Source organism: Salvelinus sp. IW2-2015, linkage group LG26, assembly GCF_002910315.2.
Source record: "Salvelinus sp. IW2-2015 linkage group LG26, ASM291031v2, whole genome shotgun sequence".
NCBI lineage: Eukaryota > Metazoa > Chordata > Actinopteri > Salmoniformes > Salmonidae > Salvelinus > Salvelinus sp. IW2-2015.
This window is the reverse complement of record NC_036866.1, coordinates 40,522,494-40,548,815: the sequence shown is the minus strand read 5'-3', so window position 1 is coordinate 40,548,815 and position 26,322 is coordinate 40,522,494. Positions and strand designations below refer to the sequence as shown.

Below are 26,322 nucleotides of genomic sequence, written 5' to 3'. Positions count from 1 at the left end.
TTTAGGTCACCTAACAGCACGAGCTCTGAAGATAGATGGGGGGCAATCAATTCACATATGGTGTCCAGGGCACAGCTGGGGGCAGAAGGTGGTCTATAGCAAGCGGCAACAGTGAGAGACTTGTTTTTGGAAAGGTGGATTTTTAAAAGTAGAAGCTCAAATTGTTTGGGCACTGACCTGGATAGTAAGACAGAACTCTGCAGGCTATCTCTGCAGTAGATTGCAACTCCGCCCCCTTTGGCAGTTCTATCTTGTCAGACAATGTTATAGTTATGGATGGAAATTTCAGGGCTTTTGGTGGTCTTCCTAAGCCAGGATTCAGACACGGCTAGGACATCCGGGTTGGCGGAGTGTGCTAAGGCAGTGAAAAAACAAACTTAGGGAGGAGGCTTCTAATGTTAACATGCATGAAACCAAGGCTTTATGGTTACAGAAGTCAACAAATGAGAGCGCCTGGGGAATGGGAGTGGAGCTAGGCACTGCAGGGCCTGGATTAACCTCTACATCACCAGAGGAACAGAGGAGGAGTAGGATAAGGGTACGGCTWAAGGCTATAAGAACTGGTCGTCTAGTACGTTCGGAACAGAGAGTAAAAGGAGCAGGTTTCTGGGCACGGTAGAATAGATTCATGGCATAATGTACAGACAAAGGTATGGTAGGATGTGAATACAGTGGAGGTAAGCCTATGCATTGAGTGACGATGAGAGAGATATTGTCTCTAGAAAAATCATTTAAACCAGGTGAGGTCACCCACCGTATGTGTGGGAGGTGGAACTAAAGAGTTAACTAAGGCGTATTGAGCAGGGCTAGAGGCTCTACAGTGAAATAAGGCAATAATTACTAACCAAAACAGCAAGGCATATTGACATTAGGGAGAGGCATGCGTAGCCGAGTGATCATAGGGGTCCAGTGAGTGGCTCGGCGGGCCGGAGACACGGTGATTCAGGCAGCTAGCAGGCCGGGGCTAGCAAGCTAGAAGAATGTATACATGAACAATAGGGCAAGTGCTGTATGCAGAGTCTTGAGATCTTATGCAGTAACAGTTGAGGTGGTCTGATCTCTCAGAGGAAGTGACTAGGTCTAAGTGCCGTTACCTCACCCGGTCCTTTACTTTAATGCACCTTCAGCAAAGAAATGATTCTACTTTTCTACTAATGGATTGGTGACCTGACCCCATGCAATTACCTCATGGTTATCCTACTCTCATTTAGTTGTAACTTATTGTAGAGAAAAAAAGTTACCTTCCCTTACCTACAAGTTTGTACACTTATTTCAGTTTTTCCGTAGTGTTGATTTACACCACACTTCTTCATAGATCACAATATCTGGTCCGTAGGGGTGTGTGTGTGTGTGTGTGTGTGACTGTGTGTTTGTGTGAGAATCATGCAGTGTGCATAAGGATGGATATGTCTCAGCTCTCATATCCATGCCTCTCCTCCTTTGCTCTCTCTTTAACTGTTATCTTAGAGTGTGATGACAGGCTGAAGGGCTTCAGTGCCATGGCAACCAGACGGGTGAGTATTTCATGCCGTCTGTCATGTCAAATGCTGGTATGCCACCATCTATGCAGGGTTACATGGTTCAGTTGATGGCAGAAATGGGAAGTTATCTAGAAAATAATAAACACAACCTGACAATAAAACAGGTTAGAAGAAAAGCCACTTATACCCGTGAGACCATGTTGCTTACAATTCAACTCCACATTCTATTTCTTTTGAGCTATCTACAGTAGTGACAGTACAGTCCCCTGTATGGGAATATATGCCCCTCAGTCGACCTCAAAAAATAATAATGATGAAGTGAACAAATCCATAATGCTAGGTAAATAAATCAATAGGCTTGCTGCTCACAGGATGCAGCGGCTCTTTCTAGCAGCAGTGGTCTGTGGGTTTAGGAAAACCCTGGTGGGTCCGAGTGAATGCAGAAATACAACAGCCTGGGTTGAGCCCACCCTTTGGAACAGTATTGACTGATTCAGCAGCTGAGGTAATCAGTGGAAGGAGATACAAATATGACACCCCCCCCCKACACACACACACACACACACACACACACACACACACACACGCGCGCGCACACACACACACACACACACACGCGCACACACGCACACACACACACAAGCACACACACCAGAGGAAGCTGGTGGTAGGAGCTGTCGGAGGACGGGCTCATTGTAATGGCTTGAATGGAATAAATGGAACGGTGTCAAACATGTGGTTTCCATATGTTTGATACTGTTACATTTATTCCATTCCAGACTTTATAATGGGCCCATACTCCTATAGCTCCTCCCACCAGCCTCCTCTGACACACACACATACAAACACACGTATACACACACACACACAAAACCAATCAACTCCCCAATTCTCTGCCAGCCCCATATGTTCTCCTCCATTGGCCCCTCCACCTCAGTTGTGAAAATCATAAGGATCTGATGAAAGGCCGTTTATGTACTGGTGTTTCTAGCTATGTGTCAATTTTCTAAAAACAGCACGTGGATATTAGTTTGCTATTGACAAATGGTCCGACAGTCTCGTTTCTTTGCAGCAATTACTTTTACTTTGGGAATGATGTCACATCTTCAGAGTGAGGCAGCCCCGCTATTTCCTTGGCCTTTGACCACTGAGTAGAAAACGTGTTTGTCAATTTTGACTTGTTCAGTAATTAGAGAACAGTCCAATACAGTGGCATCATATACAAGCCCACATTCAGGGGAGGATGCAGGAAAAGACTAGCCAGAGTCACTCAGAGAAATTGCATTGTTGTGAGAAGACGAAACAATACACAAAATCAAACAACAATGACCCCAATGTCACGGGTCTCTCGAAACTTTGCATGAGCAGAGTTTATGTCATTTCAAACGCAAACTGTACKTTTTCCTACCTGATCAAGGAACCTCATCAATGTACTGTAATCCTACTAAGTATTCTGTGTGCTCCCTCACACGCTGTGATGATGTTGTTCACAATTTAGCATGGTAAATGCAGGTGGAATTAGTATTCACCTTGTGGTACACTCCTTGTGTCGTTTTATATGTGTTCAAAGCCGTAGCCTTTCTAAGCGGATGCCACTTCAGATGTATTGATGGGAGCCAGGTTTCCCATATCGGCTTTGTTTCCATCCAGTAAAATGAAGCCTCAGTGAACAGGCTTATGATTCCAAATAGACATGAAGGGATGCTGACACTTTTTTCCATCCACCAAATCAGTGTCCATAAAACGGTATTCATTGTCCCCATTTCCTTTTACTCTTACTTGTAATTGTTACGAACGACCTTTGTTCTGACCACCGCTGCAGTGTGTGCGTGTGAGTTTGCACGGGCACCTTGGTATCTTTAATCCCCCCAGTCTGTCCTCCTGGGAAAATGACAGCCATTYTTTTGGTAGATGTTTCCAGAAAGCTGTTTCTTTTGTTTGATACAGCTGATGTTGAGTGTGATACAGGAACAAGAGACTAAACCTGGGTGGCTAAATGAAGTATCGATCCAACCACAGTGGCTCCCTGGCCTTGCCATCACCTTGTCACCATGTTGTGCATTACACACCTGTACACTCTCCCTTTCTGATTGTAAGGGGATTTAGTGTGGTGGGGTCTTGAATAAACGATTACTCGGTGGTGTTGAAAAGGAGGCCGGGTAATATCATTTTGAGGAGAAGTCATTTAGAACACAACCTAATTTGGTCGCCTGTCATTCATTTGCCCCGTGTCTCTCTCAATCCTGATTCAATTCTTTTCCCCTTCCATTAATCATCAGCGTTGTCAGGGCACGTTTATCAAAGGTATGAGGTTAGAAATGCGACACATGGCCTCAATTTACCCATAGAAGGAAAGGAGAAACAGGTCTGCCAGGAGAGATTTGATAATGACTTGTCTTTGTGATGCATATGTCTGTCAGTCTACGTGGAAGTGCAAGGTTCTGTCGTACACAGTGGAGTTGGCAGTTTGTTGTACAGTGTGAGCCTACATGTACCGTTTGCGGTGAAGGTCACAGAGGATGGTCGATGGTTGAACAAAGGTGTGTGGATGCTGTATGCGTCACTGTGAGTGAATGCTTAGTATTTCCAGATAGCCCACTCACTGGCATACTGTAAATGCGCATGCTCCTTTCTGGAGAAATCATTAATACAATATTTAGTTAGGAAATAATAAACCCTTTCTTTGGTCCCAGCATGATTAGCTAACATTAAAACATACCGGTATCAAAGAACTGAAGCTGCCTAGACATTAGTCATATTCCTGATTTAATTATATTCAAATCAGTGTACGACACATCACTGCACTGAATACTGCATTTCCTGTGATGAATCCAAAGCAAGCTAAAGTTGAAAGCATTTTTTGAAGGAAATAGTTAAATCCATGGAACATGTAGCCTATACAATTAAATGGTCAGAAAATGGGAACTGAGAACTGAGAAAGCGATTTTCTAAAAGATGGATTAAGCTGAAAAGTATTTACACATTTACAAAAGCTCTCGGGAGCGCAAACAGTGTAGCTCGCATTGGAAACGGACTGCTTCAGAGGCTATAGTCTGGTGGATCCAGTGAAAGTAGCACAGCGGGTACATAAATTGTAGAAGACATCCAATCAAATATCCCCTGCACTTTATGAAACCAATTTCTCTGAGCCTCCTAGTTAAATCCTCATTATATGTCATCTCTATCTGTTCCAACTCACACTCGGACGCTTTATAAACGCTGAAGCATGTAAATATACAGCTCCGGCGCACACTGCATGAATTAAACCCAAATCTCACTCATGAATTTTAATGCCACGTTTTCTAATATATATTTCCCGAGATGCATCTCGTATAGGTGGGGTGCTTTACTGAAGCGATGTGCATCTTCTGTACCACAGATGGAGGCATGAGACTGTAAATTATCACGCGGGGCTGACAACTGTTAAAGCTATTACAATACTGCATTGGTAGAGCGTAGAATGAGCCCTGGCCTCTTCTGGGCTCTGTGACGGCTGAACCAGGGCCTTGTTGGAGGAATTATGATATTCAATTTTAGATCAGTAACACACACTCCTCTCAGGCATCGTAAAAACTAGGATAACAGGATGAGTTTCACGGTCCTTTCCCTTCAATTGCTGTCATTCAAAGTGGGCCTATGAATATGGATGGGGAGGCAGTAACGTGCTGAGAGATCCAAACTGACTCCAAATGCTCAGGAGTGAAGTGGGAAGTGTTGTTTGTTGTAAAGGAATACTGGTGGGCCAAAATAAATAGAGTAATTACAGTAACTAGTAAGAATGATGATTGACACACAACTCCCAAAAAGGTGAAACAATACTTCTTAATTGAGATCATATCTATTTTTTTTTTTACCCACAAGGCTATTGTACGAAAGTACAGAGTACAGGTGCAGACACGTCTTTTGCTATTTGGAAACAACATCATGGTCATTTCTCCCTAACTAAGCAATTCAGACGACAGAAGCTACATTCTAGAGACATCCTACATTTTATAGATCTCCAAACAACCAACATTTCTATTGGTCGTGCAATTTGTGTCCCAACAATGTGATAAGTTGTCCCACGGAAAGGTGGAAATCCAGCTGATTTCCAGCTGATTTCCAAGCCAATAGCCAAGCCAATAGCCCACAATAGAGGACCCAGAGGCAATAGAAAGAAAAGTTGTAAAAAAAAAAAGCCAAAACAAGCCAATGAGTCCAGCTCATTAAAACCATTAAAAGTAATGGAAGTCAAGCCGCCAGAGTGGTAAAGTTTTAATGTCCTACCAACATGAATAAATACTATAGTATACTATGATATAAATACTATAGTATACTATGATATAAATACTATAGTATTCACTGTAGTGTTTTTGCAGACCTTACTGTAGTATTCACTGTAGTATACTGTAGCATTTACATTTCACTATAGTATATGCTATAGTAATTACTGTAGTATTTTGAGGACTGTAGTATACTACAGTATTATTCACATTTTTTGTTGTTGTAAATTCTACAGTATTATTCACATGTAAAAATAATAATAATATTACAGTATCTGCAAAAACACTACAGTATTTAATTAGCATGCCAAGTATAGACCATATATTGTGTTCCCTACAGGTTATAGACTGTAGTATTTACTCTTGTGTTTTTATTTACATTACTGTAGTATTTACTATGGCTTTTTGTTGAATTATTTTAGACATAGAAGTGGAGGCTTTCTCCTTGAGGAAACCTACTGGAGAAATACTAAAAGAGCAAATTGTCCATAATCTGTAACAGCGGAGGCTGCTGAGGGGAGAACGGCTCATAATAATGGCCGGAACAGAGCGAATGGGATGTTATCAAACACATGGAAACCATTTGATACCATTCCACTTATTCCGCTCCAGCCACTGCCATGAGCCCATCCCCCCCAATTAAGGTGCCACCAACATCCTCTGACCTGTAGGGAGGTAGGACTGGAGTCTGAATGGGTATTTTCTATAACCCGTAGGGAACACAATATATGGTCTATACTTGGCATATAGGTTTCTCACTTATGGGTGGCACAAATTGGTACATGGGGGAGGGAAATTGGCAGAGTATAGGCCAATTAAATACTGTAGTGTTTTCACAGACACTGAAGTACTTATTTAAAAAAAAAAATGGAATACTGTAGTATTTACAACCATTTTTTGTGTGAATAATACTGTAGTATTTGCTATAGTATTCTACAGTATCCAACGCAATTCTATAGTAAGTACTACACATGATCAATGGATACTACAGTGTGTAGTATAGTATTCTACAGTATACTGCARKATTTGTTAGTTTCCTATAACTACCGTACTTACTAAGGTGCAAGGCAGACAGTCGTGCAGCATGGCCTGTCTGTCTCACTGTGGAGAAGCCAGCTGCTCTCCTCAGGCCTCTCCTGGTTGGACCTATCCATTAACATTCAGCTTCATTAGAATTGGTCTCATTAAGAGTGGGGCTATGTAGGTGTAGTCCAGCGGTTCCCTTCCTTGACATCCCACAGGTGTATTTTAGAAGTAGAGCATTTCCCCAGGGCAGAATCCAGGACATGGAGGAAAGTCATCTCTGTGTTGTCACCTAGRCTGGTCCCAGATCTGTTTGTGGTTTCTTGGTAAATCCTATGGTCATTGTCAACAACCCTTTTAGGTTCTAGAWWGCACCTTTTTTRCTTCTAAGAGTGTAGCTTGTCTTATTTCAGTGGTCTGTTGGGATTAGAGGTTCTTCCAGGGTATGCAACTGTTGTCCGGAATGTGACTAGCATAGCTGACATTAATCTAAACCAAGGTCACCGTGACTCCGCCTGCTATTTTTTTTAAACCTGGGTGCTCTGACTAAACCTGCTTTAACCGACTGTCTCCAAGTGATTACAGCACAAACCCACTGGGCACAGACGGCAATTCAACGTCTATTCCACGTTGGGTCAACATCATTTCATTGAAATGACGTGGAAACAACGTTGATTTCGACCGTTGTGTGCCCAGTGGGAATGCAAGTGAGATGCTCAGATCAGGAAGTCAGGAGTAACGATATCAACTGTGGGGTCAAGACGGTGCTGGTGGTGGGTGAGCTAGAGATGGATTAGGGTACACAACTGGACTGAATGGCCATCATAACGTCCAACTGAAACGCCTTCRATTACATCATACTGTACCAAGAGCTGAAAATAAAAGGCCCTGTGTCTGCAATATCATCAGATTAAGATCTCAAACGTAACTCTCATTGAACCACTATCTAATAAATGCAAGCCATGAAAAGAACATTTAATCTTTGAGATTTYGAAGTAATTATATATAGAGAGAATCATAAAATCAGGAATTACTTTGGAGAACGCTCCCAATTATCTGGGAGACTGTTTGATAAATAATAGACACGGCAGACGATTCATATAAGCCCAGAGTAAAGCTGGGGTAAACAGTCCACTTCTGTTCTCGCTCAACACTGTAATCCTCCAATTACCAGCCCTAAATCTCCACACCATTACCCACAACGRTGCCTGCAGCAGTTACAGCTCAGCTGTTGTTCTGCGTGAAATAAGAAGTTTACAGAGATGGGCAGCAATAAAGAGTACTGGGGTAGTAAGGTAGCCAGCCTATTGTGTGCTTTGCTTTGGTGGTACACTAATGGAAATCTGGTGCATTAGTGCCATCTGCTGTTCGTTTGAAGCATTGGCTGACAAATGTTTTGGAACATACTTCATTCAGGACAGAGATACTTTACAATCGAAAGCCACACCCATTTTTGCATAGTATGGAGGTGTATCAAATTGTCTTCCTTAATTAGAAAACTTGGCTCTAGGGGCYCTGTTGAGGCACTAGTATCCAATTATACAGCAGTCAACAGTCACGTCACCAGGTATTCTCTCGTATTTCTCGTGTGTTTTTCGTATCCATATTATTCCCTTTATTACTGCATCGTTGGGAAAGAGCTCGCAAGAAAGCATTTCACTGCGCTGTTTTACAACTGCTGTATCTTGTGTARGTGACAAATCAACTTTGAATGGAGCATTTACAGTAAATTCTTTCAGCCAAATCTGAAAAGACAAAGCATGCATGATTCCTCTTTGGTTCTGAATAGTGTTTATTATGGTTCGAATTCAATAGTATCATCATGGTGAGGACCTGCCTTACAACAGGCCTACAAGCTCTTAGTCCAGCTTCTCTCAGCCTATTGCGGACTGATGGAGGGATTGTGCGTTCCTGGTGTAACTCGGGCAGTTGTTGTTGCCATCCTGTGCCTGTCCTGCAGGTGTGATGTTCGGATGTACCGATCCTGTGCAGGTGTTGTTACACGTGGTCTGCCACAGCGAGGACGATCAGCTGTCCGTCCTGTCTCCCTGTAGCGCTGTCTTAGGCGTCTCACAGTACGGACATTGCAATTTATTGCCCTGGCCACATCTGCAGTCCTCATGCCTCCTTGCAGCATGCCTAAGACACGTTCACCCTGGGCATCTTTCTTTTGGTGTTTTTCAGAGTCAGTAAAAAGGCCTCTTTAGTGTCCGAAGTTTTCATAACTGTGACCTTAATTGCCTACCATCTGTAAGCTGTTAGTGTCTTAGTGACCGTTCCACAGTTGCATGTTCATTAATTGTTTATGGTTCATTGAACAAGCATGGGAAACAGTGTTTAAACCCTTTACAATGAAGATCTGTGACGTTATTTGGATTTTTACTAATTAGCTTTGAAAGACAGAGTCCTGACAAAGGGACGTTTCTTTTTTTGCTGAGTTTATGACTCGCTTATACCACTGCTTCCCACTAGTGGTGAATATATAACATCACACACTTCCTGGTAGTTACTGTCCCATTGGGAATTGCTTGAACATAGCGACAGTCCAACAACAGTAGATAACACCGATCTTGATCTGGCATGGTACAGTTGTTTTGTAACAGTTCTATGCTTCTGCAGTCCAATGGAGAGAATGGCAGCCACATGGAATCTAAAAAAGACAGTACACAAATATGAATAATCTATATAACCATTAGTAGCATAATGCCTTGGTACAGTTATCCCCTKTCCTCTTACTGTGGTAGTCAGGTGCTCCTTTGGTCCCCTGTCTGTTGTGGTATTACCAGAGTCTAGAGATCTCATCATTCGAGCGAAGGTAGCCCTCATCTKAATCTTGTCCCCACAATCTGGACAGAGAGAAAAGACAGCCCAAATGCTCATATAAATAGATCTGTGTAAATTAGCAATCCACAGGAATGAATTTCACTTTCTTTCTATTTATCAAAACATCAGACTAACCCCTACTCTCTGTGTGACAGTCAGTAGGAGGGGTCAGAGGTTAGAGGTGGACCAGGGCCTGCTGACCTTTAGGGCTGATGAAGGGCTGTCCTGTTGACACACACAGCAGCATGTCCCTGTGGATGTCCACCCAGGAGCTCAGAAGCCTGCCGTCTGCAGCGCATAGCCTGGAGGCAGACCAGGACAGGGCCAGTCTCGCAGTACTGTAGTTCAGCAGCTGAAACATATAGCAACACACAGTCACTGAGGAGATATAGGGGACGCTGTTTGTAACGTGCTAGCTATGTTTTGTGAAAAAGATGAATTCTGCGGCATGAAATTCATCGGAGTCATTTAGCAGACGCTCTTATCCAGAGCGACTTACAGGAGCAATTAGGGTTAAGTGCCTTGCTCAAGGGCACAWRGACAGATTTTTCCCATAGTCAGCTCYGGGATTCAAACCAGTTATTGGCCCAACGTTCTTAACTGCTAGGCTACCTGGCGCCTCCGCTCTCTTTATCACAAAATATAGCATGCTACAAACGGCGCCCCATAGACAATCTAGACTGGAGTATGATATCAGACTCTCTATTTGGAGGAAGTACCTCTTRGATGCTTTGCCCCCGGACGTGGACWGATACATGCCTGTCTCCACTGTGGTACACCTTAACTCTTTTGACATCAGGCTGATGGTACAGTTCCTGGGAGGTCTTCTGTGGAAGTGGCCTGTGGCCTTTCTCTGGAAGGGCCTCCATCTCACCAAGTCGAGTCTGTAAAGAAAAAAAAGGTATTATCAACGCCACATGATTATAAGGTCACTATCTAACCTCTGAAGGATCAAAACCCTTATATGGTCACTATCTAACTTCGGAAGGATCAGAACCCTTATAAGGTCACTATCTAACCTCTGAAGGATCAAATCCCTGGTACTACCATGCTCCTCAGTACTGTGCTTATATCAGAAGAGTGGTCTCAGAGTCTCTACCAGTGATACAGTTTCACATTGGACATGTTAGTCATTTAGCAGATACTCTTATCCAGAGCGACTTATAGTGAAGTGCATTCATTTTAAGGTAGCTGCGTGAGACAACCACATATCCCAGTCGCAGTAAGTACATTTCTCCTCAGTAAAGTCGTTATCAGCAAAGTCAGAGCWAGTAGGAAAAGACAAGCGCAAGTATTATTATTTTGTTGTGCAACAAGTACATCCATACCTCGGTGTTGTGCAGCTCCTGGTCCAGAGTCAGTTCCTCATGGCTGGGCTGTAGCCYGCTTTGCTCATCCACTACAGGCCTGGCAGGACTCTGGGTGGGTACCAGGGAGGCTTGGCCCGGTCTGGAGAGCCGGCGGGCTGGGTGAACGCAGGGGTAGASAGGGGACACTGTTAGGGGCCATTCTACACCCAAGATTGTACCTGTGCGTACAAGGAGGAACACTGCCTATACTAACTGAGCTGCAATGTCATTGAATGAGCAAATCTAGTTTATTCCCCCATYGTACATGATGAGGACACGGGATGGCCGGGTTCCACCATCCTGCTCTCGCCAGCTTGCATTCGGTTTCGCCACATGGATTCGCAACGGTTAGGTCAGGGATGGTAGATCAGGCTAGCCACACGACACCAGATTTTCAAATGTCACAGAATTGAAATACGTTCACTGGGATGCATTATCGCCCTGTATTTCATGAAGCCACAGCAGCCATGATGGATAGCAAACCTTTCYGGTGCCTCACCTTGTGTCTCTTGATCTCCAGATCAGTCAGTACTCTCTCTCCTTCTGGAGCCACAGAGCTGTCTGCAGCTTCCCTCCTCTCCTGACAACTCCGGCAACATAACGCACACACCGTGATGATGTGTACGGAAATGTGGAGTGCTTTACAAACCCCCTAATTGTTGCCCCGAGTTCGTACAAGGCTTAAGCAAAGAGAACATTATCMGCAAAATCATCATCCAGGCAGCAAAACACACGTCTCATTAGCATCTCGCCATTACAGGCCATGCATGAAATGTGTTATTAAACGAAGAAGCYTCTCGTCTGGGTTGGGCCTCCCCCKCAGGGCAATGCTGCCAAGATTCACCCACAGGCAAGAAAATAACTGAACAAGAATAAACAGGATGGACTAATGTGCTGTAGTATTAAGAAAAAGGAGCAAGGAAATGACTCTACATTTATTTACATCCAATTTCATAATATCAAATTCCCTTAGCAAATGCAAGCACCATTGTGCGTGTGTGTGTGCATCTCACCATCTGAAGGGAGGTAGGGCTCTCCACAGGACACCCAGACATGGATGGGGGACCTCACTATTAGCGCCAGCAGACCCTCATCTACAGAGCTCATGTCCTCAGCACTCACCTGGAACACTGTCTCTGAACCTGAGGTTAGAGGAGAGGTCAGTGTCAAAAGTCACCAGATACTGGTTATCAGAAAGGTAATCTAACTTCTGTGTGTCTGTGTCATCCTTCATTGAGGGCCCAGGCTTTGAGCTGATGCAGGGTGAGTACCTAAACTCTGGTTAGCTGGAGCAGGCGGGTGCACTCTGACAACAACTACAGATACACAGAAACTCATACATTCAATTCATACCGTCCACCTAGAAAACAACAAAGTCATACACTGTCTATTTGCATGTTTCAGTGGCCCCTGTGGTGTCTCACCAGAGGCATTGTTGCCGCCGTGATCAGCTGGCCCTCCTCGAGGCCCCCCTGCCCATTCCTGTGGGCCAGGAGCTTCACGCTCGGCTTGGTCCGGGCTGCGCTGCACACCTCTGGGGACGGCGTCTGCTCCTGCAGCACCGCAGCCTCCGTCCTCAGTGACTCCCAGACACTCGTCTAGACGCTGCAGAGTGACGTCTGCCGCAGACTCACTGAGCTCCGTCTGCAGGAGGACACAGCTGGAGTCTTAGTCCCTCACAGACAGATATGCAGACATACAGACACAGACAGACACACATACACATACACACACTCTCCTGGGGGTTCATAAGGAGAACATGTTTACTTCAGTGCAGCCNGTATTAAGAAAAAGGAGCAAGGAAATGACTCTACATTTATTTACATCCAATTTCATAATATCAAATTCCCTTAGCAAATGCAAGCACCATTGTGCTCTCCACAGGACCCCCAGATATGGATGGGGGATGGATGGGGGACCTCACTATTAGCGCCAGCAGACCCTCATCTACAGAGCTCATGTCCTCAGCACTCACCTGGAACACTGTCTCTGAACCTGAGGTTAGAGGAGAGGTCAGTGTCAAAAGTCACCAGATACTGGTTATCAGAAAGGTAATCTAACTTCTGTGTGTCTGTGTCATCCTTCATTGAGGGCCCAGGCTTTGAGCTGATGCAGGGTGAGTACCTAAACTCTGGTTAGCTGGAGCAGGCGGGTGCACTCTGACAACAACTACAGATACACAGAAACTCATACATTCAATTCATACCGTCCACCTAGAAAACAACAAAGTCATACACTGTCTATTTGCATGTTTCAGTGGCCCCTGTGGTGTCTCACCAGAGGCATTGTTGCCGCCGTGATCAGCTGGCCCTCCTCGAGGCCCCCCTGCCCATTCCTGTGGGCCAGGAGCTTCACGCTCGGCTTGGTCCGGGCTGCGCTGCACACCTCTGGGGACGGCGTCTGCTCCTGCAGCACCGCAGCCTCCGTCCTCAGTGACTCCCAGACACTCGTCTAGACGCTGCAGAGTGACGTCTGCCGCAGACTCACTGAGCTCCGTCTGCAGGAGGACACAGCTGGAGTCTTAGTCCCTCACAGACAGATATGCAGACATACAGACACAGACAGACACACATACACATACACACACTCTCCTGGGGGTTCATAAGGAGAACATGTTTACTTCAGTGCAGCCATCTGCACCGCCTTGGATAATGAACTTCTCACCCACTTGATTTCAGGGAATGCTGTAGGGGGATATTTGATGTTCCACTACCCAGCCTGGCCTCAAAGACTAGAGGTAACACAGTAAATGTGTGACAATAAAATTAGTATGATATGTTACGTTGGGTATGGTTACATAAGAGAGAAGGTTACATAAGCCAAACACTTGGTTGGGGAGGATGGGTGGGTGTGTAACGCGAACGTCTAGCAACTCATTTTAGCTCATTATCAACTTTGCAACTACTTAGCATGTTAGATAACCCTTCCCCTAACCCTAGCTAAAGTTAGCCACCGCTAATTGAAATTCGTAACATATCATATGAATTGTAATTCGTAACATATCATGGACATCCACAAATGAACACATATCATACGAAACGTACCATATCATACTAAATGGATGGAGACAGATTTACGTTGACTATGTTACATCTACCCCAGAGTCCAGGTTGCACTACCTGGTGGACCTTTAGGATCCTGAAGTGTCCAGTTGGGCTGAGCTGGTGGTTGTGACTGGCCATACAGCAGAGGGAGGAGGATCCTGGAGGAAGCTTCTGGAGAACTCCTCTCCCTCTCAGCCCAGTGGAACAGCTAGGACACACCTTCACTCTGCTCCCACTCACACCCGACCTGGTGAAGGAGAAACCCTGCCCCCACATAGCACAGTATGAGATACTGTAGAGTATAGAGGAGGCTGGTGGTAGGAGATATAGGAGGACAGGCTCATTGTAATGGCTGGAATGGAATAAACGGAATGGTACCAAACACATCAAACACATGGAAACAACGTATCTGACTTCGTTCCATAATTATATTCCAGCCATTACAATGAGCCCCTCCTATAACTAGCCTCCTCTGGTATAGTGCATACAGAATTATTCCGAGAGTATGCAATACTGTACAGGCACATCATTATTCCCAAAGAACGTTCTAAGCAAAGAAGGATGTACAGCTGGTATCCAAAATGTACCACTCCTTTCTAATCTTCCAATAATCCTCATAACCAGCGCATAAAACCACAGAATACGCTAAAAGTGTACAGCAGAACAGAATGGGTATGGATACCTAACACTGTGTCAAGTACAGTGTGCTACAGTAGTTCTTCTGGACTGGTTCTCGTATACCTGCTGGTGCAGTGGTTCTGGGGACACACAGGCGGTACACACTGAGGCCTGATTGGCTGCAGTCACTTCCTGGTCCAGAGATGAGGTGTAGAATGCACTCAGAACCGTAAGATCTGCAAACCAGCCCCACTTCTGGTTGGCTGCTCCGTAACTATAGGGCTTGTATTTCTGCAAAGGCAATATATAAAAGAGATCAAACCATGATACTTTCGGTATGTGCTTGTTGTTGTACTCGTTCGTTGTTGTTGTCGACTTCCTTTGCTTGTCAGTGAGTCTTACCTGTAGGACTACAGAGCAGCCTGTGAGGAGAGGAGCAGGAGTCTCCTGGGGGGGATTGTAGTCATGGAAACAGACAATACCAGCTCAGGGTTGGCCAACAGAGGAAGAGTCCTGTGTGAAGAGACAAACAATAATCAAAACAAAGAGTATCTTTATAACAACTACTTTCATAAACGTTTCCCTATGGCTTCCGAGAACACGAAAAGACCTTTGACACTGTCCTTTTGTCCGTGCCTGGATCTCATAGGCACACTACAGTCCCCTAGACAGGGTCAAAGGGGGTCAACTAATATATCAGTGTGACGTGGGACGATAGACAGACAGGGTCACGCTCTGACATTAGTATCAATTCACATGAGGTCCATTCTCCTACCTCTCTCCCTCATTCAGTGTCCAACGTTGGTTTGAGTAAGAGGGGTTACTGCGCACCAACTGGAGGGGTGACCCTGTTTTTACCCCACCTTCCCCCACGGCCAGTGACCCAAACAGCCAGGGGTTTCTGCAGCTTACCATCTGGCCCTTACTGATCTTGAACTGCTGTCTGTGGGCCTGTGTGATGCTCCTACCGCGCTGCTGCAACCTATAGAGAGAAAACACAGAGAGAGAAAGCAGAAATAATTGACACACAATGCCATGAAAATCCAGAACAATGGAGCACTGGTGCTAGTGAAACAGAATACCCTGTGCAACCCCACAGAAACAAAGGCTGTATGTTTGTTTAAAGCAGCTTAACCTGTTCTTAGCAGGTTGGTCAGTATTACTGCAGCCATTTTCCACAACATTTTGTATGACATCTTCCTCGTGGTTCCCTTGCCAAGGCTATTTGAAAGTAGGGTACATCTTTATTTTCTGGTGAGCTCATGAGTGCGAGTCCCTTCCGAAACAGAAAAGCACACATGATGTCAAGACGCAAATAACATTGAAAGAGGGACTTCTTTTCATGAAGCTAAACACATTTACAAGACAACCACGGAAGAACATAATGACAAAATTATGCAGTTTTAGTATGCAGGATCAGAGAGTGGACCCGAATGGCTTTGTTAGTTGTTACTGACAGACTCACGTGAGACTGTTGAGGTGATCACGATCATGATCAGCACTCTCCTCCTGGGGCGTTGACTCTTTGGCTCTGCTCTTCATAGAAAACACCACAGGGGGGCACAGTGAGCAGAGAGCCCTCCTGTATCTCACCTCTTACCTCCAGTACCATATCTGGGGAGACAGCAAGGAAACATAAGACTCTACTGCACACATCACATAAACGCAGGGAAAGAGGGTAGAATTTTTTTCATACTATTTCTTCAATATGTAGGCCTAATGATATGCCACAGTTCAGAATGCATTGTCATTGATGGACGTATGCACGTTTTATGAGTGCTGATTGGTCTTCTGGAATGTACCAACCATGCTGGTGGCAGAGGGTGCAGTAGTGGCAGATCTGGGACACGTCCTGCTCCAGGTGGAGAAGGTGGCGCTGTTTGGACACTCTACCATGGCTGAGATGAGGGTTAACCCACGGCTGCCCACAGGACACATACACCTCAATGACACAGAGAGGAAAGAATATATGAGTTGATTTATGAGTTAACTTTTAATTCATAAGATAAAAGTTTAAAAAGTTGATTCAAAAGTATGATTTCAATACCAGCTGGTCTGGAATCAGATCTAGGAGTAGAGTTCTCTCCCTGCCGTCTGTGAGGAAGAGCCTGAGAGCAGCGTGGGGCAGATGAAGAGACTCTGTGCACCTGAGAAGAAAGCATTACAGTCTAGATTGACTGTACTGTTCTACCCTTCCCAACCACGAGGGGAAATGAAAATAAATATATTTTTTCGTCATGAATATATTTCAATTCAACTTGAGGTTTTACCTCTCAAGGAACTGCTGAAACTCAAGGCTGTGGATTTCTGCCGTGTTAATGTTTTCCCTCTCCCTGCTGGCGCCTCTTTCTGCTTTGAGTCTCTGTGCTGTGCTGGCGAGAGGCTTCCTACTGCACAGATGAATGGAGGGAAACAGAATCATAATCAGTTCTATTCCCTGGCCTCACACGGCTGCGAGGGGGATCGTAATGAGGAATTAACTTATGCAAATGATGCCCCAGATTCCAGGCCTGAGCCCGTAATGAAGGAGAGGCTGACACAGACTGAAAGGTCAAAGGTCAGGCAGGCTGCATGTGCTCATCTGTAAACGGGAACCCGGGGCAGCTTTATTTACTTTGCTCCAAAGACGGAGAACTGATTGAGTTAATTAGGAGGTACAAATTATATTCCTGGATCAGAAACTCCAATTTCAGGCTTGACTTTACCTTGAGTGAATAAAACATTCATCGGTGGGTTGTGTGGGGGTTGAAGGCTATGCATTCTTTTCCAAATGATTGGTGAACAGTAGAGAGTCCTCTTACTTCTGAATCAGGCCTAATGTGCTAATACATATATGATCTGAAGCAAATTAATACGTCTACATAAATCATCCCATTTGAGACTAAGGGATCTTTTTCAGGATGTGTAAAATCCTGCAGTGAGAACATCAGGCCTAAACCAGAACCACTACCCCTACTAAATGTGCAGCTACTAAATGTGCAGCTATCGCTATGATTTACATGTACATTTTAGTAATTTAGCAGACGCTCTTATCCAGAGTGACTTACTTTACAGATGCTTCAGGCTTTTGACTGATGCTACTATACCACTGGTATACTATGCAATATTTAAAACGGAACTGTAATTGACAATATTGTGTTGCCTATAGTGGATGTGGAATGAGATGTACCCACATACTTAAGATGTAGTTGTCAGTGTCAGAGAGGAGGGATGTAGAAGAACTGAGAGGATATTGTCCTCACCAAGTGTTCAGTATGAGGTTGGGTACTGTAACAGTTATGGCCTTGGCCTTTTCTACCCCGTCTGTTTCTCAGTACCCTCAATCTCAGTGGTGCAGGTCTGAAACAGTGCCATTTCCTGTTGGAGTCAGTCAGTGGTGGCGCACAGGGGACTAGGGCACCCTCCAGTGGCCAGCTCAGGTCCTGCAGGGGCATTCAAAAGTGTAAAGTAGCCTGGTTATTTTTCCCTCTGGTGTGTGTCTCAACACTGTCAGTGCAAATGAATGAGCAAACTACACTTCCAAGGCAAGTTAAGGTTGCACAAAAGCTGAAAAGCACAGGATATCTTTCATATCTTACCCTACAATGGGCCTACGACACCCGCATACAAACCTTATGATTATTCCATTATACGATTTCATGATAAAACAACCTGTTAAACATTTGTTAGTCTCTATTCATTGAGTGTAAAATGTGAACCTGTCAGTCAGTGGTTGTGCTCAGTAGACCGATTCATTCCTAACAAGCCTGTCATGCTCCTGTCCGACTTGCCTCATCTGATCCTTCAGACAGACAGACAGAGGAGATATGCCATGGCATAACAACAACACAGATCCACTCTGACAGTCAGTCAGCATGTTGCTCCTCGCTCTAACAGACTGGGGTTCTTTGAGAGAAGATTTCTCCGCCAACACACACACATATTATCTAGAGTGCACTGTGTGTGTGGACCATTGAAAATGGCTGTTTGGGTTGCTTTGATATAGGCCTTCATTTTATTCGGGACCCCTCAGACTAGCACTCACAGGACTGAATGTATGTACCTCGGACCAGTTCCAGGTGTACCATGGATCTCGTACTGGCCCATACAAGAAGAGGGCTCACCTGGTTGAGCTCTCCCCCGGGCAGAGAGGGCCACATGTAGGTCAGCTTGTTCCACTCTGGGTTGTCTACCTTGGACTGCTTCCATTGGCCCGCTCTTCTCAGCCCCTCCTGTTTGATGGCACATCTGACCGAGAGGAACACACATAGGGATATTGACAGAACCTTATGTAAGAAATAGATTTTTAGAGTGGCAAAGAGCCACACATTGAGGCCACTGGTCACGAGACCAGTGAACAGATGGGGTTTGGGCTAGACCCTGTGGGTGGAGTGGTGGAAGGTCGAGCTGGACCCTGGGGCTGGGGTGCAGGGTACATGGGGCTGGGGTGCTGGGAGACAGGATAGATGGGACTGGGTGGCCAGCAGCATTCCATAGCCCATAGCAGCCTTAGGGAAGGGACCTCTAACCTCAGAGCCATCACTGGCTGCTCATTTCACTGACATTGACAGGCAGACCAAACACACCACCCCCCCCACCTCGGGCATTGACACACAGGGCTGCGGTGGAGGGTCATGTCCAGATTTGACAGCTTCCCCCACTTCCTTTGAATGAGACCTGCATTCATAAGCTCTGGTGTCTGATTATATACTGTTGCACAATACTATGGAGCCCTGAGACAACGTGATGTGCATTTGCTGTAACAAAGCAGCGCTGTTTCTCTCATTGTCCACTAGGTGGAGACCACACTCTGTGGAATATGTGGCACTTACATTCCCCCAACAAAAGTTATTTTTATCTGTCTCAAATATATGTCTATCTGTTCCTCGTCCTCTGTGTATCTTTCCATGTGTCCTCTTTTGCGCTCTGCCATTTTGTTTATCTGTAAACTTTGCCTCAGGGGAAAAGTTCCTCATAGAAGTACTATTGTATTCCGAAGGCCATTGCCCTGCAATGTTGAACTGGCTTGACATATTGTGGCATCTACCATATCATACTTCAAACCATTGTCAATTCAGACAGCCTATCTATACTGAACAGGGAGGGACACTATGCACCCAAAACGTCTCTGCTATCCTGTAGAACAAAACACTGCACCGAATTACATCAGGGTAAATCCATTTGAATTCAATCACTTTTTGACAGCACTCCTTTTGATTTGAATGAAACCTTCCATACACATTTGCCCTTTGTAGAAGTGCTCAGAAAGTTTTTGCCAAAACATTCAAGAGATAAAGATGCTCAAAGTTGACCCATTTTGCCCTACCATACTATGAGACACCATGTCTTCATCACTGGAAAAGATAAACGGTTGAAATTTATATAATTTAAAAGCTTACAAACAGAGTTGTCAAACTCTTTTTTTTCTGGATTCCTTTTCGTGGTTTCAATGCGAGTACATTTGAACTCTGTAAATAAAAATGATGTCATTTTTTTAACCTTTAACGTCAATTATCTAAAATGCATAAACTCTTTAAATTCACTTATGTTGAAGCTTAGACCCTATTTTACATTTTTTTTAAAATTGTGTGTTGTTCCCACCATTGGTTTAGACACAACATGCTCCTGAATGTAGGGTGGGTGTCATGTCTTGGCTGATAAATGTACTAAAATTGGAATACAATTGACTTTCAACTGGTACCACAAAACTGGTTGGAGGTCCACACATACCAGAGAATGTTGACTTGAATGGGAAAATCTGTTGTTTTAAATCATACTGTCAATTCTCTATAGAAAACCGATTGAAATCCTAGAAGTATAGATGATAGAAAATACATGTCCATTTAAGTTGACATTCGACGGTGGGTGGACCAGCGGCCATCTTTGTTGTAGTAATTAGAAATACAAATTGCAATTACATTTAAATATCATTGGTGTACCAGCTAAATTGCAGTGGTTTGAGGTCCATTCTATGAATTATATTTCTAGGATTGAAATGACAATGTATTCAGGTTCAATCATTTACATTTTATCAAAGAAATAACAAAATATTTTGACAACACTATTTGTAAGATTTGAAATGCTTTCAAACTCAACCGTTTATATTTTACAGTGATGAAGACCTGGATGTCTCATGGTAGGCTGGGGTGTAAAATGAACACCTTCATCGCCAGACTGTTTTGGCATTCATGTTCAAAAAGTCACTTTCTGACCACAAACATGTATGGATTTTTTTTTTTTTTTTATCGAACGGGATGCTGTCAAAACGTGATTGAATTCAAATGGATTCACCCATGAGGAAATGGCTAACATCTGACAGTGTTAATTGTCACAGGGAAAGCTATGGGAAAGCTATGATGATGTGACTATATGACTGTAAGATGTGTTTTTGATTTGAGACAGAATATGATGTCTTTTGAGGGAGAATGTATCTTCTTTTCTTTGGTGAGTAGTAGGGTGTTATCACAAAAATGTCATTGTACTCCTCAGGCCCTCATGCCTCTGTTTGTCTGTGGATGTGTGTGTGTGTGTGTGTGTGTGTGTGTGTGTGTGTGTGTGTGGTGTGGGTGTTGGGTGTGTGTGTTGTGTGTGTGTGTGTGTGTGTGTGTGTGTGTGTGTGTGTGTGTGTGTGTGTGTGTGTGTGTGTGTGTGTGTGTGTGTGTGTGTGAGTGAGTGAGTAGAAGGATGGTGGTTCTGCACCCCATGACTCCCAGCTGTGAATTATTTAACATGGACATCCTTTCTCTAAATGTCTCCTGCTTGCTAAGAGAGTTGTGTTTCCTGTTTTCTGTCTGTCTGTCACTGGTTTCCTGACTGTCACATTTAGGGAGAATATGGCTGCTTCGGTGAACACATAGAGACACATTATGGACAATCTCGGCAGCACTGTGGAATAATGCTGATCGGCACATGGATACTGTCTGCTTTCTTATCTAATGGGAACATCCAAATATGCATATTCTGATACATATGAAGAGATGCATGTCCATCCCGGTGTTTGATACCAGGACACACAGATACTGTTTCCCCTCTGTTAGACAGTTGTGCACTTAAGCCACATATTGTAAACACTCCACAACATTCTAATAAGCAATTTGGATTTTCTATAAGGAAATCCACTGGCATGATTGTTTCCCTCCACCCTCCAATCTACTTGCACCTCCTCACAGAGGATTTTCTCATCTCGAAAATAGCTTTCAAATTACAGGCCTCGCATTTGTTGTGTGTGTGACCAAAACAATTATGAAAGTCTAAAGAATTGGGTATTTAAAAGTTAATTTCTGCTCATCAGATCACTTTTTTTTCTGTGGCGGGGAGCTGTTCCGCTCTCTCTGCCGGGTGTTTACGTCCTCGTCGGCATTCTGCAGGCCTAGCAGCCCATCAAGGCTGACATTTAAATGGGCCGGTGTTCAACACAAATGTAATGACAGGACTGCATCCGATGGGGACCCSTGCTGGGATGATTACCGCTGAACGCCGGCCCCTGGTTTCCCTCAATCAGACACGGAGAGGGGGGCGAAGGACACACACACACGCGCGCACACAAACAGAGAGAATGGTCGCCATTTACATTCCCAGCACCGTGATTAACTTTTATGCAAAGGAGGGTTCTGATCTCAGCTCCTATCTCACCTGCATCATCAAAGGCAAAATGAAAATACACCATAAAGAACCTTCCCTCCCTCCCTACATGCAGACACACACAAACACACACACAGCATTACAGAAAGAGATGGCAACCCACATGAGGGTCTGCCAGCGAACTTTTCTCCAAGAGCATATCAAAAATACAAAATCATTTACAATATCATATACTACTACGTGTAGTCTACTACAACAGAATATAAATAGAATTTCAATCGAAAATATATAAGAGAGTATGTCTACTGTCTGCGAGAGAGAGAGAGAGAGAGAGAGAGAGAGAGAGAGAGAGAGAGAGAGAGAGAGCGAAGAGAGAGGAGAGAGCAAGAGAGAGAGAGAGAGAGAGGAGCGAGCGAGACGAGAGAGAGAGAGAGAGAGAGAGAGAGAGAGAGAGAGAGAGAGAGAGAGAGAGAGAGAGAGAGAGAGAGAAGAGTAGAGGAGGAGAGAGAGAGAGAGAGAGAGAGAGAGGTGGCAGTAGAATGTAGTGGGCAGGTTTCCCCCCTCCTCTCCTTTGGTGGCCCTCGGGTGTCCTGGTCACCTCGTCAGTGAACAGATGACTTTGCCACCCGCGCTCCCCCGTCTCTGCAAAGACACACCGGGACAGAGAATGGGCCCCGGGACAGACCCCCAACCTGAGGAGCGCAGCTGGCACCGCTGGCCCTGCGTGACCTCCACAAGGTCAGGCTGAGCTGTCTTTCCTGTAGGCCCCAGTGACATCATCACAATGGCTGAGTGACACTGTGGCCTTAGTACCATGTGACACTGGGCTCCTCTGACTACCCTACAGCCTACTAACCGTAAACCCATTCGAGATGCACATTTGTAACAGTGAAATAGTGAATAAGGAAGTGGTATGAGCCATCAAACAGTACACCTGCTGCTCTTAGAGAAGGCTTGGGATCAGAAGCATGTTAAGCAAGACACACACACATCCTGTTGAACTCACAACCTGTCCCCCCTAACCCAGACTCCCTCGGCCACGACGGCAGGGTGCATTCAGTCACCTAGCCTCCTCGCTCCTCTCTCCAGTATGAAACCTGCCACCATCTCTGTGCTATGGATCATTATGGCCATGTTGCCTACAGGGGACTCACTCTCCTCACTCCACCCCTGTAGGCCCCCAACCTACCCCACCAGACCCCCAACCTACCCCACCAGCCCCCCAACCTACCCCAACAGCCCCACGCTGGCCTAGCGGTCCCAGCCCAAATGCTATGTGACAGGCTGCTGGAGCCCATCACCTGGGGTCAGATGTACGGCTGGAGACCTTCTGCTCCGCCGCTCACGACTGGACACACACGCCACGACTGGTCACAAACGCCACGCAGCAGACAAACTCCCAACAGATTGTTCCTGACACTAGATATATGTCTGTGTCCCAACAGGGTAATCAAAGGCAGTTTTGTGTGTGTGTGTGTGTGTGTGTGTGTACAATGTCGAGCAAACATCCTGGATGACAAGTCCCTCTATGGGTTGACGCGTTGCAGGGTGACTAAACACTATCAGTCGTGGCAGGGGGGGAGTCTGGAGGACAGAGGGATGGAGATGTCACTGACAGTAGAGCCCGTGGATGCTTAGGGGGCTGGGGTGAAGACAGCCGTCTCAGAGGGTCAGCTCGATCTGAACAACCACTCGTGTTGGAGACAAATGCTTCAGTAAAACTACCGAAAATTGCAACAGATCTCAACTTATTGCATTTTTCGAGAAAGAGAGAGATATTATGAGAATGAGAAGCAGAGGAAGGAAGAAAGAACGAAAGAACGAGTCAGCATTGGGTCTGTCCTGGGGGAGAACATCTGTCCCCTCAGATGTCCAGACCAAAACAGCAATCAAAGAAAAATATGACATTTAAGTAGAGCCATAAAATCTCATTATTAAAAAACTCTTGTTGTTATTATCTTATGGCTTGCGTCTACTGCATGCTGTGATAGTAGTTTTCACCATAGACTGTTTGGTATGAGGATGAATGACCACAAGCAAATGTTAAGCAGCTCTCTGTACTTGGAGAGTTACGTTCATTATCGTGGGCCGGTTGCTGAGTGTAACTAAGTGTTGTGACCTAGACAAGGTGTAGATGTAAAAGCCCTGTCTGGGGTGTTCACCATGTGGATGGAGGTAGCTTAATGGACGCCACTGTGTTGCTAAAGTGACAGAGGGGTCACAGCAAACACAGACTCCTGTTGTTTACCTAATGCTAAAACCCAACGGTGGAGGGTTTAATCCAACACTAATGTGGTACTGCTGCTGGCAACTTAATTACAGGGCACACTCAATAGAGAAATAAAATGTAAACGACTGGAAGGAGGAAAAGCCATGCTGGGAAGTTTGGCTAGAGACGCATAGTAATGTTGTTTATAATATTGGACTTCAATCAAATCAAATTGTATTTGTCACATGCGCCGAATACAACAGGTGTAGATCTTAGTGAAATGCTTACTTACAAGCCCTTAACCAACAATGCTTTAAGAAGTTAAGATTTAACCCAAAAAATAAGTGTTAAGTAAAAAATAGGCCAGGCACCACAGCCTAATACAGTATTTTTTACCTTAATCATATCGAAATACATTTTTACCACTTGAATGCCGTCGTGGACACAAATATAATACTTTTGTGCATGAAACATTTTCTGAAATCTTTTATTCAAATATGCAAATGAGGTGATATCTCATTAAATGTGTGTACATTTGCATATTACACAAAAACATTTTTCTGTACACCGGATGATGTCAGCCTAAATATTTAGGTTTAATTTCATTAAGACACTCCACGACCGGACTTACACATACTTTGTTCATCTTTCTATCTGTAAAATACTGAAGAACGTTAAGTAAAATACATTTTTGCCGCATTTTTCTGCAGAAAATGTCCTCTAGAATATATATTTTTTTTCAACATATCAACAATTCCCTGTCTGGAGAATACGTCTAAGGATAATCACACACAATTTGGTGAATGCAGATGCTTTTGAGGGTGAGAAAAATGTGTGTGTGAAGTGTCTAACTTTCAGGAAATAACAGTTAAAGACAAGGACACTGAATTTAGACTATCAAACACCAAACACCTATTTAGATCCAATCTCTTCAAAGTAAGTTACATATAGTCCAGTTTGTAACATTCTCTATCAAATATGCTTTTAAATGATGTGTGAGTCAATGTAYTGAGCTTTGATATTATGGATGTATGTCACTTTAAATGTGGTTACAATTCATGACATTTTGATGATGGTAGTAAGATAAACTAACAAAATTAAACATTTGAGTCAACTTTTGACATTTAAATTAGTTTAAATAATAATATTAATGGACCAAAATACAAAAAAATCTCTAAATTGTCAAATACACATTGATAAATCTCTAAATTGCCTGTGGTGGCTGCACTGTAAAAAAAAATATTCTGGGGCTTAGTAAATATTCCACCAAAAATTCAGATTTGTACAAAAAAAWTGTTTTCAGAATGCACTGTTTTACTTGAATATTTGAATAGCTTACTTAATTTTTGTGTTCAAAAAGCATGACATTCGAAAATGTAAATTCAATTTAATATACTGTGTTTAATATACAACATTTTCATAATACTTACTCTCAATTTAAGAATTGTAATTTTTTGCAACAACTTGCCATGTGGCTCCGTTTTTTGAGGATTGTGGGTAATTCAATTTTTTTAAACTTCATGATACTTTTATAAAATTGGTTGTCTGGATRCTGGATGCTGATTGGACAAGCAGCGTTCCAAGCCGTGCTGTACTGGCCATCACAGACACACCTATACTTTTAGCGGTTCCATCTGAAAATGATCACTGCGCCTCAATAAGAATATCATGTTCATGTTGCTGTCCCAATCATCTCTTGTATTTATCTCACTCGCACATTATATCCCGATGCTTCCAACCTAGCATTTATTTTGATACAGCGGGGCTTATTTTAAGTCTCGCTGTCTGCCTGTTCGACTGACAGGCAAATTGACGTTCAAAGATGAGATTCCCACCATCAACAAGGTACTTGTATGTATGAGATTTTACTGCAGAGTATCCCATCCTCCCAGGCTGATAGACTGGTGTAGGATCCGATAGAGCCAAGTAGTGGAATAGTGGGGAGATTTGAAT

At 44.1% G+C, this 26,322-nt stretch overlaps 2 protein-coding genes and 1 non-coding gene across 4 annotated transcripts in view; all 3 read right to left on the bottom strand.

Moving 5' to 3' along the window:
- Window positions 1-6,175: 6,175 nt before the first annotated feature.
- LOC111953117 (U7 small nuclear RNA) lies at window positions 6,176-6,230 on the bottom strand. Its single transcript, XR_002875814.1, has one exon. It is a non-coding gene; the product is annotated as a U7 small nuclear RNA (small nuclear RNA).
- Window positions 6,231-6,765: 535 nt separating this feature from the next.
- Window positions 6,766-16,496, bottom strand: LOC111952921 (doublecortin domain-containing protein 1-like). Its single transcript, XM_070435030.1, has 13 exons — window positions 16,407-16,496; window positions 16,066-16,136; window positions 15,464-15,582; window positions 15,003-15,022; window positions 14,724-14,891; window positions 13,216-13,435; window positions 12,826-12,933; window positions 12,363-12,605; window positions 10,918-11,054; window positions 10,309-10,473; window positions 9,791-9,941; window positions 9,503-9,612; window positions 6,766-9,416 (listed from the first exon to the last, which is right to left on the bottom strand). Exons 1-13 carry the CDS (start codon window positions 16,494-16,496, stop codon window positions 9,372-9,374), a joined length of 1,647 nt encoding a protein of 548 aa, XP_070291131.1. The 3' UTR covers window positions 6,766-9,371.
- Window positions 12,875-26,322, bottom strand: part of LOC111952360 (uncharacterized) — a 26,514-nt gene continuing 13,066 nt past the window's right edge. For both annotated transcript variants that reach the window (XM_070435044.1, XM_070435043.1), the window contains exons 4-13: window positions 18,704-18,827; window positions 16,871-16,990; window positions 16,648-16,747; window positions 16,407-16,542; window positions 16,066-16,214; window positions 15,513-15,582; window positions 15,003-15,113; window positions 14,724-14,891; window positions 14,058-14,246; window positions 12,875-13,435 (exon numbers count right to left, since the gene is read on the bottom strand). In XM_070435044.1, coding sequence (XP_070291145.1) covers window positions 16,668-16,747; window positions 16,871-16,990; window positions 18,704-18,827 — 324 coding nt within the window. In that variant the 3' untranslated portion in view covers window positions 12,875-13,435; window positions 14,058-14,246; window positions 14,724-14,891; ... (3 more) ...; window positions 16,407-16,542; window positions 16,648-16,667. The remainder of the gene's footprint in view (window positions 13,436-14,057; window positions 14,247-14,723; window positions 14,892-15,002; window positions 15,114-15,512; window positions 15,583-16,065; window positions 16,215-16,406; window positions 16,543-16,647; window positions 16,748-16,870; window positions 16,991-18,703; window positions 18,828-26,322) is intronic.